General features: G+C 28.6%; 1 protein-coding gene across 1 annotated transcript in view; it reads left to right on the forward strand.

Annotated features, from left to right (window-relative positions):
• The first annotated feature begins 475 nt into the window (after positions 1–475).
• Positions 476–19,963, forward strand: part of LOC107452637 (protein TRC8 homolog) — a 26,401-nt gene continuing 6,913 nt past the window's right edge. The window contains exon 1 of the mRNA XM_016069179.4: positions 476–831. Within this exon, the coding sequence (XP_015924665.1) occupies positions 603–831 (229 nt within the window). The 5' untranslated portion in view covers positions 476–602. The remainder of the gene's footprint in view (positions 832–19,963) is intronic.

The raw sequence follows: 19,963 nt of genomic DNA on the forward strand, positions 1-19,963 counted from the left end.
TCTATATATAGATGGATAGATAGATAGATAGAAACAGATCGATGGACTTATAGATAGACAGATAGATAATAGATAGGCAATCAAATTGGAAAATTTCAAATATTTCAATTTTACCCAGACTAAAGTTGAAAAACTGAAACAAAATCATAGCATAGCATTTTTATAACATAAAAATATAGATGTGAACGAATTAATGCATTATTTCTAATTCATTTTGTCATTTCGCCTCTTTATTTTATAATATCCCTTTTTATACATAATATCGCGTCTATTATGAAAGACCAGAAGGAAAACGTTAAACAATCGAGAAAGAGTTTTAAAATAGTATTCTAAGTGGCCATATACGATACTCAATGAAAAATGCAAGAGATTTGAAAGAGAAAACTGTATATCGTGTAACTTTTTCTTCTTCAAAGTCGGCTTCCTTCCTAGGTCAAGCGTGGCGCAGGTAAGAATCATGCAACAGGTATTTTTCTCAATTGGTGAAGAAATTTCGACAGGCACGACGTTTTGTGGCAACCTTCTCTATTCCTTCTTCTTTGCGTTACGGTCTGTTGTTTCATTTAAGATTAAGAATCCATGAGAACGATTACTAAACGGCAATGTCTTTGAAATTGAAAGTTTGGACACTAGTGGATATTGCCTTGAGGGTTCCACCAATTTTTCTCATCGATACTGCATTAAAATATGGTGTTAAAGCCACAACTAAATCAGAAAACTCTTCATCATTATTGGATTTAAAATTAGGAAACCAGAGTGAAATACACCGGTGGTCTCCAATTATAGAAGATATTGGAATCTCTGTATTTTGGACTTTACTTTACATTCAAGGTATGTATAGAAATGTAAATATTTATGCAATTTTTCTTAAACTAGAAAGAAAATTACTTTTTTTTCTATTAAAAGTATTTTATCAGAATTCAATATCATCATCTTAAGACCCTAAACCTTTATCTTAGTTTTCTAATTTTGACCTCATTTAAAACAAATAATGTACAGTAAAGTTTTTTATTTGTGAGATTTAATAATATTCAATATTTAAGAAGAAAAAAAACTAATAAACGTTTTTTTTTCTTCAGATAATACATTACAAAATTCTTTAAATCAATTGAAATAAAATGCTCTGGGGGGCAAACTCCAGCCCCTGAGTAATAACTTAAATGGAATTATTCCTTAAAATAATTATTTAATCTTTAAAAACAGAAAGGTTTATCATTCATTTATTTGTTACTTTCTTATTAATTTATTTTTGCATAGAAGTTTTGAAAAATAAGCAAAAAATGTATAAAAGGATATCTTATGCAGATGTTGCCACAATTTTAATAGCACATCAGGATTCTTCCCTCCTCATGCACTAGCACTTTTTATTTATTTATTCATTCATTGATTTATTTTTAACGAAAGGAATGGTTTTGGTGTTTTCCATTTGAAGATGCCGGTGGTATCTTATATTTTTGTCATACCCAGCAGACCCTTGTATTGATTTAGCCAATAAAGTCTGAAACAGGAAGGAAAATGAGAGACTAAGTCCAAAACAAGAAGATTTCAGTCAGTGGTTAAAATTGCTATAGTTTGTCTACGGTAAGAACTCCCCCTGTCACAAAATCTGATTCCGTCTGCTGCTATGGAAACAAGAATAGCACATTTCAGGGAGGGTGCCTTCTCTTCATCCTAGGGCTTATCCACAATAGACCGAAGAAAAAGATTCTCTTTATCTCACCGACCCTAGCCAAAACCTGTCCCAAACAGTGACCCTACACAGCTACTTGAAATAGTTACACCCCGTTACCATAGTCACCGACACGGGTCCTGATGAATGGCTAGGGGAGTTCTTGCTTTAGACAAACTATACATACATCTTTCGGTCTTCAGTACACAAGACACGAGTTTCGGCCGAATCAACTTTTCCCATTAAACGTCCCATCAAAATCGAGCACACGACATCTCGTTCTCAACTGAATGTGAACCATTCTGATCTAACCCATCAAAAATGTAAAGGTACAACCTTTTTACCGTGTTTTAATTTAATATGCTGTTTGTATTTTATTTCATTTCATCTACAAATTAAAGAGTAACACAAACTATGCTTTTTTTATTATTATTATTTACTTGAAATTCATGTTTCTGAATATATTTATAATGTTTTCTCGTACCATTCGATAGGAAAATTGTTTTCCTTGCCAACATGCATTTAATTTTAAATAAATAAAACATAAACTCTTCATGACTTTTTTCATCAAGATAACTAAATAATGCTCAAATTAGTTTAAGGTGATAAAAATTCCTTATTTGCATAGAAAATTCAAATTAGGGTTATGTTTTTAAACGAGGGTGTTTAAGTGTAGATCAAATCAAGTATTTATGGGAATAGCGTACAAAATGAAAATGACTATTATAAGAACTAACTGGTTTTGGCGCGTTTATATTTTTTTCAACGAGATATTACTTACCACTATTATCTATTCTGAAACTTTTAAGAGAGTTAATGTTTTAAATCCTGCTTGCTACCATTATTCTTCTATTAATCAAGTAGGTTTTGAAAATTTACTTCGAAAAGTAAAAAGAACTCTCCACCAAAAGAATGTGTGTGGAAAAAATAATGGAATTTTCCCAGTCCCTTTCATTTAAAAGGGTCTAAAAAAATATTTTAAAGACTCCTTTTATGATAGGGTATGACTTTTTTGGCATTAAAATTTTTCTTTGAGAAAATTAAATAAAATTTATTCAGACTTTCGTCTTAAATTTAGAGATTTAGTTTCTTAGTTTACTGATGACGCTAGCGCCATTGCAATTAAGGTAGGAATTTTTTATATTAAAAATAGAAAGAAGTACTTTCAGAAAATGGTACAATAAAATCTTAAGTGTAATAAAAATTATAAAATATTAATTTTTTTTGTTGTTAAAACACGTACATTATAGTCTAATATATGAACTTAATCATTTGATGAATTAATATAATCATTAATACGAGCTTAATCATAACTAAATGATTTCTAAAAAATAAAATTTCGCTTATTAAATACTCATTGAATTTTCCAACAATCTTTATTCAGAAAAAAATTATATCTCTAAAAAGACTAAATGAAATACAAGAAAAAGTTGAGATATTACGAAGGAAGATCAGTACTTTTAATGAAAAATATTATAATACTTTGCCTATTCCAATGATAAATCTCAGGACCTCATGCTTAATTTAAACGAATCTGTTTGCAAGGTCTTGTCAAAGTAAAATCCTTCCTAGAATCAAATTATTTATTACTGAATAATAAAACCAATTAACTAAACTCAAATTATCAATTACTAAATAATAAAATCAATAAACTATAATCGAATTATTAATAACTATATAATAAAATGAAAAGACTACAATCACATTATTAGGTACTAAATAATAAAACCAATAACATACACTCAAATTATGAATTACTAGATAATAGAAACAATAAACTGCAATCCAATTATCAATTACTAAATAATAAATTTAATGAACTTCAATCAAATTATTAAAAACTAAATAATAAAATCAATATACTACAATCAAATTATCATTACTAAGTAATAAAATCAATTAGCTATTCCTAAATTTATCATAGAAACAAATTATTAATTATTTATTCAGTTTTCCTGCAATCTCTGTTCAGGAAAAAATTATGTCTATAATAAGACTGTATGTAATACAAAAAAGTTGAGATATTATGTAGGATGATGAGTACTTTTAACGGAAATTTTACAATACTTTACGTATTCCAAAGATAAATCTTAAGACCTCCTGCTTGATTTAAAGAAATCTGTTTGCAAGCCCTTGTCAAAAGTAAAATCATGGAACTGGAAAGGGCTTGCATCGTATTCATAGGTAAAACACAGTCATTTTATTTTGAGTTCATTTATATCATTGAATTATTATTCATTTATATCCAACACAACTCAAATTGACGCGAGAGAGGTAGAGAGAAAGGAAGAGCAAGCATTGCGGAGAAACTCGTATTAAGCTGACATTCTCATCACTTCATAGTAATTGGAGGATTATGCAATATAAAAGCTTCTAAATAATGAGAATTTAAGTTACGCAAAATCAATAATTTAATTTTAAATTTCAATGTAGTTCACGCCTCTTTATTTATCTATTTTTTTAATTATTTGGAAGGAGACTAAAATATTCTTTTTTTAATGTTTTCTTTATAGAAAAAAAAACTGAGTTATATAAGAACTAATTAACGAAATATCTTCAGACAGTATTTGTGCAGTATTACATGCACTGAGAAAAAAGTATGGTCTAAATTACCGAAATATGGTAAAATGTACCGTGTTTCTGGCTCAATGGGAACACAAAAAACTCAGTAGTTTTTATCGAAGAGCTTTACTAATGATTTTGTTAAAGTTAACAAAAAATATGGTTTTATAACATGTGGTAAAATTTCATAATTTTAACACGATACCTTAGAGCAGGGTATAAAAACCATTTATTCGGTTAAATTTACTTTTCAGCTTTGAATTTTTTAGTAAATGTGGGATAATACGAACTATAAATTTGAAAAACAGAATTTCCGATAAACCGTTCCCACATGCGAAAAAAAATTACCAAATGAATAGATTAAGTACCGTACATTTTGGTTTTATTAGCCAAAATTATTGGGTTTTTTTCCGGAAATTTCATTCCCATGCAGTATGGTAGTTTTACACGAATCCACGAAAAATCAAATATTTAAGCATAAATTTTGCTGCCACAGGGAAAAATATTACACAAAATATGTCATGTAATGTCTAAAATAGTTGCTTATCTTTGTCTAAAATAAATGATCATCGGTCATCTTCGTCTAAAATATCTAATTAACGCTTATCTTTGTTTAAAATATCTGATCATCATTTACCTTTGTTTAAAATATCTAATCATCGTTTATGTTTGTCTAAAATATATAATCATCGTTTATGTTTGTCTGAAATATATAATCATCGCTTATCTTAGTCTAAAATATATAATCATCCCTCATCTTTGTCGAAAATATATAATAATCGCTTATTTTTGTCTAAGGTACGTAATCATTGCTTATCTAAAAATATAGTTTTTAAAAAAAATTCTGTCACTGCTAGGTTCGAGCACAGACTCAGACTATGTCCATTTCATTTATAAGTGATTGCGTTCTACCATACGCAACCATGAAAACTTTTGGATAAAAATGCTGAGTTGATGTCCTTCACGCTTATGCAGGTACGATGACCGTGCAATGAAGCAAATTATTATTGCTTTAATTTTATTATCATTATATGTTTCTTTTATTAAGCATAAAGATTTATTTATATATTTTAACTTTTCACTTTTAATTTCTTTAAAAAAAATTCCCCTTTTTTAGTATTAATCTAAAAAATTAAAGGAAGCACAGATCGCACATTTATCCCTTTTACACAAAATTTTTATAAAACATATTTTTCACATATTTTTCCTTATTTTGTATTAATATAGATCAAAATAAGTGAAACATATTATATTTAGCATTTTAATAATTGATGATTATGAAATACAACATGAAACACCGGTGTCTTTTTCTGCGTTAAAGGTAAAATCTTCCAAACACGGCTGACTTCCTAACAATAATTTTAAAATTTGCACTTATTCGCAGTCATTTAGAGCTAAACAANAAAACCACGTTCGAGCAACGAAGACTAGTTTTTCGTTTAGACCGGGTTTACGTAAACCGCGGAACTGGGGTTTAAACTACCGAATTTAGACTGCGTTCTGACAATTCAGCCGTAGTGTCTAAAATAGTTGCTTATCTTTGTCTAAAATAAATGATCATTGGTCATCTTCGTCTAAAATATCTAATTAACACTTATCTTTGTTTAAAATATCTGATCATCGTTTATCTTCGTTTAAAATATCTAATCATCGTTTATGTTTGTCTAAAATATATAATCATCGTTTATGTTTGTCTGAAATATATAATCATCGCTTATCTTTGTCGAAAATATATAATAATCGCTTATTTTTGTCTAAGGTACGTAATCATTGCTTATCTAAAAATATAGTTTTTAAAAAAAATTCTGTCACTGCTAGGTTCGAGCACAGACTCAGACTATGTCCATTTCATTTATAAGTGATTGCGTTCTGCCATACGCAATTATGAAAACTTTTGGATGAAAATACTGAGTTGATGTCCTTCACGCTTATGCAGGTACGATGACCGTGCAATGAAGCAAATTATTATTGCTTTAATTTTATTATCATTATATGTTTCTTTTATTAAGCATAAAGATTTATTTATATATTTTAACTTTTCACTTTTAATTTCTTTAAAAAAAATTCCCCTTTTTTAGTATTAATCTAAAAAATTAAAGGAAGCACAGATCGCACATTTATCCCTTTTACACAAAATTTTTATAAAACATATTTTTCACATATTTTTCCTTATTTTGTATTAATATAGATCAAAATAAGTGAAACATATTATATTTAGCATTTTAATAATTGATGATTATGAAATACAACATGAAACACCGGTGTCTTTTTCTGCGTTAAAGGTAAAATCTTCCAAACACGGCTGACTTCCTAACAATAATTTTAAAATTTGCACTTATTCGCAGTCATTTAGAGCTAAACAAACAATTATTCGTCATTAAATTTCTTTAATTTTCAAAATCAATTATTCATAAATTTTTGAATAGGAATGAAAAATATTTTCTTTAAATTACATTTTTTGGATTTTATATTTTAGTACAAATATAATTCCGATAATTTAATAGATTATCTTAGTAACTATTAGACTGTTTTTTATAATTGAAAAATACAAAAATGTATTTTTGCTTGTTATTAGAGCGTCAGAAAAAAAGGAGGTAACCGGGACACAGGTATTCCATCTACGTCAGAGGGCTAAAAAACTATTATTTCAAATGTTCATAACTAATGAATTTTTTTAAATTTTAACGTAATATTTTTCATAATCATAGTAAAATACTCCACAGTTTTAAACCCTTTAATTAAATTTTGCGCTTCATAAATTTTCAGAAATATTTTCTTAAATTTTACTAAAAAAAACCTTCGACTCAAAAAGTAGATTTTTATTAGAAATCTCTATACTAAGTGACTATACGCGATTTGTTTACGAAAGCGAGTATAAATAATGCACAGAATTAGGTATAATTAGTCGTAATTAATCTGTACAAGTGTAAAGCTTAATGACTAATTTTTAAACTACAATAATTGTTTCGCAAAAAGTTATAAGCCCTCCGTCCAAAGACTAATATGTAATATAATAGAGAGTTGTCATATTGTATGCATAACATACTATGCTGAAAATAGTAGTAGATACATACTATGATAATAATACAACTAAGCAATAATATATTTTGCTAATAATTACATATTAATCATTGCATTCTTACTCGTAATTAAGTGATCAAATCGTTAAACCTTTGACTGATTTGGAAAAACAAAAAAACATAGAACTATTCAAATTTAATTTTAAAAAAATTCCTTATCTATCTATCTATCTATCTATATATATATATATATATATATAATACATACAATACAATGTTGAGAAAATTCTGAGCTCACTGTTATCAATGTTCATAGCTGAGGCCTTGTAAATTTGAATCTAACCCAGAAGACAAGGGAACTTCTGTATCAAGCATTGATATATACTAGGCTTTCAATTTCATATCATTGAGATATACTGGGCCTTTTTGATGGAACTAACCCACATTTGCATTACATGGAAAGAAATACCACGGAAAACTCCCATGACTACCCCGACGGTAAGGGGATTCAAACCAATGATTTGTCTACCTCTGAGGATATTGAATGTCAGCACGTTGGTCGGTGTGAGCCAGGAGCAGAAGTCCTTTTCCCCCAAATGTCTCTGGGATTCAAAGCTGGGACACCCCATTCGGAGACAATCGCTCTGAGCCACCACGGCACTCAAACACCCAAGATTTAAAAATAATTAATTTCATAAAAATAATCGTAATATATTTACAATTCTAGTGCTTTTAGTGGTCAAATAAATGCTCCGCTTGACCGGATGTCTGGGGCCGTTTCCCGTTCGGTTCCTGTCTGCGCTCCACTGCTATCGAAGCACAGTGCATAGTAAAATAGTTGATTTCGTATGATAAGGCGACAACTAAGACTGATATCGTCTTCACAAATATAAATACAAATTCAATGGAATACTAAAATATACATACTTATCAACAGCTTCATCCCTTTAACTAATGAACTGATGGACCGAAATCTGAATTCCTCAATCCATAAATTTCTGTACGCAACTAAAGATTCATCAATAAAAATTACTAAAGGAAAGAAATTTCCTGCAAAAAAGCAAATTTAAGTATCCTTTATATCTGCTCTAATTAAAAACATATGTTGAGCCTTTGCTGGGGTTTCTAATTAAAAATATATACTATTGTGAAGAATTCTAGACAACTGCTAAATTAAAATCGGTAATCAAAGAGTCATTTTAGAAATTACTCATTTCCACTCTTAAAAACCTTTCAAAATCTTATTTTGGAAGTCACTCGAAAACAACGCAAAAGTTCGGTTTTCAATCACAGTTTTAGTAATCTGCAATTTTGTCAAAAAAGGCAAAATGACACATAACTAAAACTGTGATTAAAAAGCAATTGAGATTATTTTTTAATTAGTAGTGTCCGTACGGCTCTTAAACTTTTTTCATGGCATTTTGAAAATTATGAACGGCATGATTGTAGCAATGTGGTCAGCACTGCGCACGGGCTCCTTTACTTCTCAAACAAATTAGTACCCATTGATCTGAAACTGGGTTGGCTACAAGCCGCCACTAGGGATCGAAGACCAGATCTTCACAATAACAGTTCACTGAGCCATGCAGTAAATGAGTGATATCACTAAATATAGAAGATCATACATTCCATACAAATATAGTTTTCCCTTTTTATTGAACGTTTTTTTTTTTCTTAGTACAATTCATGGAATCTAAAGAAGAAAAAAGTTTAAATATGCATATATTTAATAAAATATTTTTCTGGTTCTTAAGCATAAAAACAAATAAATAAATCATTTGGGATAATCACTTAAATCATAACTTAGACTAACGATAGATAGCATATTGACATTGAACATGATATTAAGGAAAATAAATGTATGCCTTTCTAAAATGTCTCTAATAAATGACTAAATAAATTTCTAAATCAAAGTTTGCAAATTTGACAGCTGCTGGGTTCGAAGCAGCAGGTTCCCGGAAGTCAAAAGAAAAACTAACTTATAGATAAAGAGAAGTGAAAGAAAATCAAACACGGAAGTAAAATTCGAATTTAAATGTGTCATCCTTGATCTAAAATGGCTTTTTAAGCATTTTGCTTACATAATTAACCAACTTTACCTACATTGTGGAGTAGGTCTGAATTCTGTTAGAGCAATCAAAAAATTTTACAAATATCATTCTTTTTTTTCTCCCTAAATTTTTTTTTTATAATAACTGCCGGAGTAACAATCATTCCGCTTTACGTAAGAAGGTTTTATCTAAAAGCACTACTTAAGCACATTTTTGTTCAGTAAAATTTAGAAAAAAATCTCTTAAAAAATTAAGGAAAATGGTTAATTTTCCTGCCAAAGAATAACAATATATATACAAGGTTTAACAAAACAAAAATTATGAATTCGCTTATAAATTCATGTCATTCAAACAATAATGTAAAGTAGAATACATAAATAATAAAATTATATTTATTATGAAAAAAAAAAAAAAAACAGGAATTTTTAATTAAAATAACTGGAAGGAAGAGCTTCTCGTAAAAGGATCATAAATTCTTCGGTGAAAAGCGGAATGATAAATATTTAGAATCGTTCAAAATGATAAATATTATTAATAACCCATAATTATTCAGTCCATAATTGTTCAGTCATAATTATAAGACGTCATTGGGGCTTCATTAAATTTTGCTTCATTTCAATAGATTTAAATTAGCTTCAAACAAGATACTACGTTAATGTTTAAGTCAGCGTTAAACAAGCTACTAAGTTAATGTTTAAATTATCTTCGAACAAGCTACTAAGTTAGTGTTTAAATCAGCGTCAAGCAAGCTACGATATATGGAGGCTCCACTTACGATACATTGGAGCTACGATATAATGGAGACTCAGCTTCTGCTCGCTAACGCTTGCCAACCCCCAAAGGGTGTTTGCTTCAGATCATTCGCGATACATTGAATATTATTTTTTACTACCAAACTAAATATTATCTCTCACGGTACCATTTGAAAGCCGTAAGTTCACTAGACTTACTATAACCGCATTTTGCTCAAATCGACCCAAGAAAGAACCTTCAAACCCTGGTACCGACGAAAATTCCAAAATGACAACATCAAAAAATTTAAAAAAATAAAAATCATAAGCCAAAGATTTTAATCTTAAACCTCGCAAAACAAAAGCGCCGAACAGAAGTAGTAGATCTCCAAATTTTACATTTTTTATTCTTAATAACTGAACTAAACATTTGTAAAGTCTGAAGTAGTAAGGTTTTTTTAATTAAAACTTTATCATGAGTCCAAGCCCTCCCGAGGCCGAAACTTTTTTACAATAAACAAGCCCGAGCCAGCGTCGGGCTCGTTTATTGTAAAAAATTTCGTTCACCTCTAATTGCAAAAATATTTAATTTAAAAGTGTTTTCGGTCGTCAGTAATTAGTTAAAACATTTTGTTTGTTTGATCTTTTTTCCAGAATATAGATACTCCGATATACTACTTCAATTCTACTTAATACTAATTCTAATTCTACTTAAAAATACCTCAATCAAGTTAAATCTAATTAAACATAATGCGTGTAGTTATAATAATTCAAATATAATCGAAATACACATTCATAGTTTACGTAATGTGAAAGCGTTAATTTTGAACTTCTAAGTTGTACAATGCGCAAATTAAAAACGGAACACCCTGAATAACTTTTGACCTAATGAGCAGATTTTTCCGCTCCAGGATTCAATATTAATGGTTTGAGGGCCTAACCTCAAATATGCTAATTAATTGGTGTAGATGATAATTTAAGTTACTAAATCAGACCCAAAACCGCACTTTCTTCGAATAAACATGCCATTTTTCAATGGTTTCAGATTCCAGACCCTCAAAATATGACTGGTATTTTTTTTTAATAGTCACAATTTGGAAAATAAGGTCCTAACTATTTGGTCAGGCGAGCGGTCGAAGACTTGGACCTCTTAATGTCAATTTAGTTATCTTTTAAGTGAATCAAAACCTTCTACATACAATTAGAAAATTCGTTTAATTCAAAGATTATTCCACACAATAAAAAGTTTTAAATGATCATTAATTATTTTTAATATTTAATTTAATAATGGAGAAAATATTTTCAAATTTTACGATATATTTTCTTACTTTAATTCTTTACATCACACTCTCTTACGTTAATTCATCACATTATTTCAAAGAACGTAACTTTATATGATAAATAGCAAAATTTGATCGAAATCGATTGAATTTTCTAGAAATCAAATTTTAAATATTTGACTTCCTTAAAATTTGATAATTATCAAATTTTCAATTAGAAACCAAATATCAAATTTTCATTTCCTTTCAAATCAGAAACGATTCCACCGATTGCGCTTAAATTTTGTATTTTACCATTTAAGCACACATAAAAGAGGTGAAAATTTTCATACATAACTTGAAAATTACTGATGGACAATTATTTGAAACTTAAAAAACATTTTAATGCATTTTTTATTAAGAAAAAATAATATATGAAAATTAAAAATATAAATAAATAAGATATAAAAAGATAAGAAATAATAAGAATAAACGTAACTGCTTTGAGCAAATATTTTTTTTTTCCTAATTTTTGGCTTTTTATTAGAGCGTCAGAAAAAAAAATTTCTACAAAGAATGAGAGAGAGGTTTTTTTTTAGTATCAAAAATTTTTCGATTAAAAGTCTTTTAAAAGTTAGAAGCTGTTTTAAATGCTATTAGCAATTTTTTCTATAGAAAAAATCTATGCAAAGCTTTCAGATACTTTCTCATTAAAGATACAATAATCTTAAGACATATCCTTTTACTGCTATCAAAAATATGCAGTATTATCCTTATCACTTATGCGCAACGATATTATACCTTCTTAGGGTAATACCGTTGAGTAGTACACAATATCGTTTACTTATATTGTAAAACATTCCTGATGAAATCACGGTATAAAGTACCGCACTTTGGGTGCAGCATCCGTAAAATCCCTTTTAACGTAAAATCCACTTTTAACGTAAATCCACTTTTACCGGAAAATATTGTACCGTAATTTTTACTGTTATATTTATTTTTTTAGAGTGATTCAGGAGTTTTACATTAATTATTGCTGTAAAAAGTACTGTATATCACATTTTTTCTTTTTTTTGTTCCGTAACATATTCCAATAAAAATGGATCTTGCAGTAAAAAGTACCTCATCCAGAATGCCGGTACTTTTAACCGTAACTTGATCAGAAATTTTTTAAAATGTAGAGTATATAGTATATCTCTTATTTGGATTTTCTGCGCTTAAACTGTACTTACAATCCAACAGAAAATATGAGTGAAAACCCTTTTAAAACTTAAAAGGAATCCAACATTATCTTTATCTATATTCTTTTGTAGCTTGTATGAGGTGATACTAGTGTTACCTAAAAACTTTAGCAGCAGTGAGCCCTCCTAGACCTCGGAAGGGATTTAAAAAATTGCTATTTCTCAAAAACGATTCAACCAATTTATTTTATTCTTTAGATTTTAAAACACAAAATGAATTATATTTGCGTAGATTAACATGATATAAAAATGTGCTTTCTTTACTATAGGTTTTAATAATTAAAGAAAAACATTTTAACTATAAAATTATTTTTTGCGGTACTTAATTAAATAAAAATATCAAAATTCAATTTTAGGTTTTATTAATATATTGAACAAAAAAGTAAAATAACCCTTTCAAGAAATCGCTATTATATTTTTCCCTTAGATCTGAATGAATTACTGTTGTTGACTACTATGAGTACAGAAATTGTTTTTAATATTTGTTGTGTTTCATATGCCGTACAGTTGTAAAGAATACCTCATTTATGAAATCCAGATGTACAATTTGCTTCATTGATATTTAAATCATGCCTAGACTTCTTATGCGTAGTATTTTTGCTTAATAATTGAAAGCAGTAACTATCTCCCTGGACAATTATTCAAATTTTTTGCATAATTTTCTTTATGATAGGTAATTATTTCGATAACATTACATTGGCATTGAATTTTCAATGATTTTCCTTGTCTTCCTATTATATAATGTATTGTTTCATTTCGGGAACATTTAGTATCGTTTCTATACAGTTTCTATTTCAATTTGTTTTTTGAGTTAGTTATATATGACTAAACTAGTAAAATATTTTATAATTTTTCGTATGAGCGTATGCTAATTTGTATGCATGCTCACTTTTTCTGTATGATCTAACTAGATATTTTAATCTACCTTATATTTAGTTTTATTCGAATAATCTACATACTATCAAGATAGATTACTCCGCGATTCGTTTCGTTTTCGTTTTTTGTCATTTATTCTAAGTAAGCAATTTTAAAAATTAAATCGTGTTGTAATTTGCTGTAGGAAAATATAACGTCTTTATATTTGGCCTTAATATTCTTATAAAACTTTGAATAACAGACTTGTAGTTCTAATCAAGAGGGTGCATTGCAAAATCTATTTGAACTGTTTTTATTTCTATGACTTTTTTTGGCATTTTTAAAAATAAACGGACCCCCCTGAATAACTTTTGATCTATTACTCTGATCTTCACGTTCTTAAGACTCAATCCTTAAGATTCCAGGGAGTGAACTCAAATATGCTAATTAATTAGGACTAACGATATTTTAAGTTGCGAAATCAGGCACAAAAACGTATTTTCTTCGAATAAACATACCTGTTTTTCGAAGGATTCAGATTTTTGACCCCCAAATATATAGGGAGCAGAAATGTGGTCAGGAGAACATAATATAATATATATGCGTAATATAACTTTTAGAAAATAGTTATTGTTTTTATTATTTTATTTAATAGTAGTCGAAAACATTTGAATTGTAAGGTATCACAATTTTTACATCATTTTAAAGAATACACTTTTAAATGGTAAAATACAAAATTTCAGCAAAATCGGTTAAAAATTCCTTGAAAAATCGCATTTTGAAAAAGACGTATTTTTAAAATTTGATTTCTCAGGAGCTCTTCGACCAATTTTACTCAAAATTTGTATTTCATCATTTAAAATTACGTTCTCTCAAATGATTTAAAAAAATGCATACCTTTCAATTCAAATTTTCCTCGATATTATTAAATAAAATAATAAAAAATAATAAATAATTACTTCAAACTATTGTTTGCATCGGGTTTTCTTTCATTTCGTTTATTTAATAACAACTTCATTTTTATTCTTTCTTAATTAACTGAAATATTTTAATTTTATATATATTAAGTTAAAAATATTTAAATCGGAGCAAAAATTTTCAGTTGTCAACCTGCATTTTTAATTATTGCATATTTATTAAGATGTTGAATGAAAACAAATTCTTAACAAATTAACCATTCTTAACAAATGTAACCAATTTTCTTAAACAATTATAATCTTTTTAAACCTTTAACTTTTTTTTAACAGATTTTAACTTCTGTAAAAATTAGTATCTTTTTATTTATGTAATAGTTATTTTATAATAAATATAACAACAATCAAAACCATAGAGAAAATTATGAAATAAACTAGTACTTGAAATCTAATCTAGTTCTAGCCATTACATAAATCATATATAATTGAATTAAATATAAACTTACCTACAAACAAATAGTATTTATTAAAGATTATTTTTTAAATAGTTTAAGAAACTCCATTTCTTTTTTTTCTTTTTTTAAATGATTCGTATTCACAACAAAGTGCATGAATTCAAATGTAGAGATGAAATTGCTAATAAGAAATCAATAAAATGCAATAATGTATAATAAAAAAAAAAGAAATATTTCACTAAATTAAAATTAAAATAATCTTAACTAATATACTAAAGGAGATAGCCAAAAAGTTAGAACAAAATTAAGGAAGAAGAAAAAAAGTTAGAATCTTAGTACAAGTTTCCTGACGAGAAAGACAACTTTTCAATCCTGTTGTTTCGAGGAAAGAAATATAATCAGAGTTGTAAAAAAACCGGGATTTTACAGAATGGTTTTTTTCTGGAGTCTATTTTTCTTCCAAAGCTAATTAGGCTTATTTTTTCGTTTTTTTTTTCCTCCAAAGCTAATTAGGTTTATTTTTTCATTTTTTTTTTTTTTTTTTTTNTTTTTTTTTTTTTTTTTTTTTTTTTTTTTTTTTTTTTTTTTTTTTTTTTTGTAGTTTTAGTGCGTCTTGTTGCATTAATGAATACCATTAATTTAATTTGTGTTAGTTTAACTATATTTTCAGAGTGACATTTAAAACTATTAAAAGATCTCTGGGAAAATAGTATTTAAAATATATTTTTATAAATAAATCAATTTCCTATTTCCTTGAATTGTGATACTAAAAACATCATATACTGGTATTTTGCTATAACAACACTTTCAGTTGTACTAAATTTCTAATTATGAGTTGTTGTTTTTAAAAAAGTTAATAAAAATTATACAGTATAGCAGGGGTCGCGATAACCTGGTTGGTAGGACGTTAGGCTCGTGTTCGTGAGAACAGGAGTTCAAATCTCGAGAATTCTCTTGTATTAAATGGTGACTGGTGCACGTTATATCTGTCTGGGTCGAAAAGTCCTCCAAGTTCCCAAAATAAATTCATACAACTAGAGGTACTGAATTGGAGATTGATCGTTCTCTGGGTTAGGTCAAAATTGCGATCTGTGGTTGAATGAATGGAGATTGGATCTGCCTTGTAAAACGGTCTGTGACATGAGTGTGGCTGAAATCTTATTCTTGGCCATAGATGGCGCCACTGAGAAACAAGTAACACACTCTCTGCATTAAAAATGGGCCTGATTCCAAGCAAGATTGCTGATATTGGCCAGTGGCATTAGTAACAAGAACAACACAGTACAATAGAATATATAAATACAGTAGAATATAAAAAATACAGAAGAATTTAGAAATAATGGAAATATAAATATTTATATGTGTGGAGTTAGTATTTTAACCTATTATAAACTTAATATCTTGAACTGATTGTTAATAATAAAATGTTATTTTGAAAAACCCGACTTCGGTTTTTTTCAGGTGGTTTTTTTTTCGGGTAAGGTAAAATCCCAACTCTGAATGTAATACACCCCAAAATTTCTAATTACGAATTGGTTGTGGATGACCTCTTTTAAAATGGTGAGCGCTACAAGATAAGGGCTCGTACGCTGACAAGACCATCTACAGGGTTAACGGAGAAAAGAATTTATAATTTATGAAGAGAATGCATGATCTTTCAATTCGTTTTTGTGGTGGTATTACATTTCATTGACAGAATGAGTAGGACTGAAAAGTTGTCCGAGCTCTAACAGGCCTTCAACAGGTTTCGAAAGATACTGCCGAGTGGAGTAAATATTCACCTTCAGTTTGTTTGTCAAAATTTAATAAAAAGGTTTAGTCACCTTCGCCACTCCTTCGACAAATAATGTCTGTTAGATTTGACAGGAATTATTATGTCAAATACTAGTTCGCATAAATTATTTTTAATTATATATATATTTTTTAAATTTTATAAGTGGCAGCACGCATTTAAAGCTCGATCTTTTTTTCTCTAAGCATTTTCTTAGATAAAGCAATTTTTTTTTTTCTGAAACAGAATTGAACGTTTTTTTTTTTAATACGTCATATTTTCTTATTTATTTTTTTAATTTATTCAACAAATAATTTTTCAAATATTTGCAACTAAAAACATGTTTATTATTTTCTTAATTCTTAGTCTCATATTATTTTAAATTTTGATAGTTTTATGGCATCTTGCATAGCTTTCCTTAAATTTCAATTCTAAAAAAAAACTCTCGAAATTTAGGAAATTTTTCATGCGCATTTATGATCGAAATTCAAACAAATAAGTCATCTTCCACTTCCTTTTAAATATAAATATCCCATATTATCACTCAAAAGTGACCCCCTACCAGTATCGTAGTAAGCGAGGGGTAAGAGAGGACAATTGTTCCCGGGTGCAGCCCTAGAGGGGAGCCAAATTCATGAAAAATAGTTAAAGTTGAATTCCTCGGTAAAATGCTTTTCTCTTTTATATATCTACAGTTTTATTTGCTAAATGCCCCATAGTTTCTTCAAATCTTTATTCGATTTACCGAAAAATAGAAAAGGATCTATTAATATTGTAGTTTGCTTTGCACGCAGTTTTTTATTATTACTTTTCTTAAACAAATTTGCGATAGGTTGAGCGAAAAAGGTCTTTGTAAAAAACAATGCACGTTATCAAAAACATCTAAATGCAATAAAAAATACACATTCCTAACATACACTGTTAAATTCTAAATCAAAACGTATGAAAATTTATGAAGTTATCGAATGAAAATCATTCGATAACTTCATAGCTGTCTTGAAAATCATTATATATAGTTACACAATTTTATTCAATGTTAAAAAAGAAAGAAAAAATACTAAGTGCGATTGATTTAAGTCTTAACATTATCTGAAACTCATAATATCTCTGAAAATCCCTTTTTTAAATCACACACCATATTATAAGGGAAACAAAAACTGACTTGACGTCTCCGGGAGCTCTTCATAAATCCTATCTACGCCTATGCCCCACCCCCTTTAACTATCAAGATAAGGATAAATAAAGCAGTGCAATTTGATGTTGTGAACATTTTCCCATAGAAAAAAGAAATTAGCTATCCTTTTCTGAAAGTTGATGTAAAGTTTAAATGGAAGTATATGTACTTATAAGTAATGTAGTAGTAGTGCTTTATTTACGTCACACTAGAGCTGCACAATGGACTATTGGTGACGGTCCAAAACATCCCTGAGGATGATCTGAAGACATGCCATCACAATTTTTGTGAGGCCACTTCGTCAATTTAGACACAGATCTGGAGGGGAAGGAAATTTTCTCCAGATCTCTGTACCCATGGTACTGCTCAGTGACTTTCGAGTCCACAGATTTTACGAGCACATATATCGCATGTACTCGGTGGTTCTTAGCGGAGTCGATGATTGAATCCCGGCTACTCCGGACCGGAATCCGATTCCCTAACCACTGGGCAACCACAGCCCACTATCCTTGTAAATAAATGACTAAGATGAGACTAGAAAATAATGCTTTGAAAATAGTTTTTTAAAAAAAAATTAGTACGTAAGCAAATTATTAAAAAATGCCATTTAGAGTTGGGGGAGGGAGTGCCCTAAATTTCAAGAATTTCTCAACTTCTACTAATAAAATTGTAAGATTTTATTTTAGTTATTGTTACTCGATGTCACACAATTTAATGATTGTATACATAATTTTATCTTTAAGATTAATGGGTTTATTTTAGTTAAAAGGACCAATAATTAACTTTTCCTTTTGCAGCCATAATCTTCTAATAATAAAATCATAACAGAGATTTTGCTTAAATAAACATTTATTAGACCAACTTTTTTTTTTCCAAGAAAAATACTCAGTTTTGAAGTAATAGGAGCAAAAAAGTCACACATTATAATCAGATGTCGAGCTAACTAAGCAGATTTTCGTAGTGTTTTTCATGTAACGTAAATGTGAGTTTGATAACATTGAAAATAGTCTCCCATGAAGGCAAGTTTGTCCAAGAACAGAAGTTTACAAAAACGGAAGTTATGCAACTAAAATAAATCCTTCAAATCCAAATCCATATCTGATCAACCAGACAAAAGAAAAAAATTTATAAATAAATAAAGTTTAAAAATAAATAAATACGAAAAAAGCAAATTTTGACCCAATCGACCAGAAAATCAGTTTTGCTTTGTTTATTTTTATTTCTTTTTTACTAGTCAAGCGTCTGACTGGAATCCTTACTCTTTTTTTGCGCCATCTATCAACACATTTACCAACTACTTTGAAAAACACTTATAATAAACAACTACATAATTACAATTACATTCTTCTCTAATTTCCGCTTACTAAAACGAAAAACGTATAAAACAACACACTGTTTACACGAATCCTGAATCAGAAGAGGTCAATGAAATTAAATCATGGGGGCTAACGCTCCCTGAAAGAAGGAGGACAGTCTCATGAGCGATTTTAAAAAAATTAACATAAAAGCAAAAATTTAAAAATAGTATATACATGTTTTAAAAAAATCTGAATTCACATTCTCAAATTCTTTTTCTGGTGTAAATGTAGAGAAAATTATTCTATGGTGAATATATACATAATTATAATGGAGAACAAATTTTTTTTGTTGCATTTATACAAATACTTGATCTTGCCTAATTGGGTCTGGAAATTTCAAATCTGAAATTAGTGTTGCTCGTAAAGCTACAGAATTTTTTTAAAATTGCATTTTTTAACCCATTTTTTGTTGAAATGTACAATTTCTAAAACGTTATTTATAATGTTGCGACAAACTTCTAGGGGAGTTAGGACACATCAGGATTAAAAGTGCACAGGAACCCATGCCCGAAAATGTCATCATCACCGCTCAGTGCCGTAACTTCACCCCTCGGGGCCCTGGGGCAAAAATTTTTGGCGGAGGCCCTTTCAAAAATTTTCAGTACTCCATCTCTAATCGTCATTTTCGCTATTTATGTAATATGTTAGCGAATATGTTTATGAAAACAAGTTATTTGTTCGAATATAAATTGGATAACAAAACATTGTAAGTTTTCCACATGGCAAAATACAAAATTTCAGCGAAATCGATTAATCCTGAGAAATTAAATTTTAAAAAAGTCGTACTTATAAAACTCAATTTCTCAAGAACTAATCAACCAATTTCGCTCAAATTTTGTATTTTCCATGTGGAATTAGATACTTTAAAATGATACAAAAAAATATATACCTTGCGATTCAAAA

Source organism: Parasteatoda tepidariorum, chromosome X1 (assembly GCF_043381705.1).
Source record: "Parasteatoda tepidariorum isolate YZ-2023 chromosome X1, CAS_Ptep_4.0, whole genome shotgun sequence".
In the NCBI taxonomy this organism is placed as follows: Eukaryota; Metazoa; Arthropoda; class Arachnida; order Araneae; family Theridiidae; genus Parasteatoda; species Parasteatoda tepidariorum.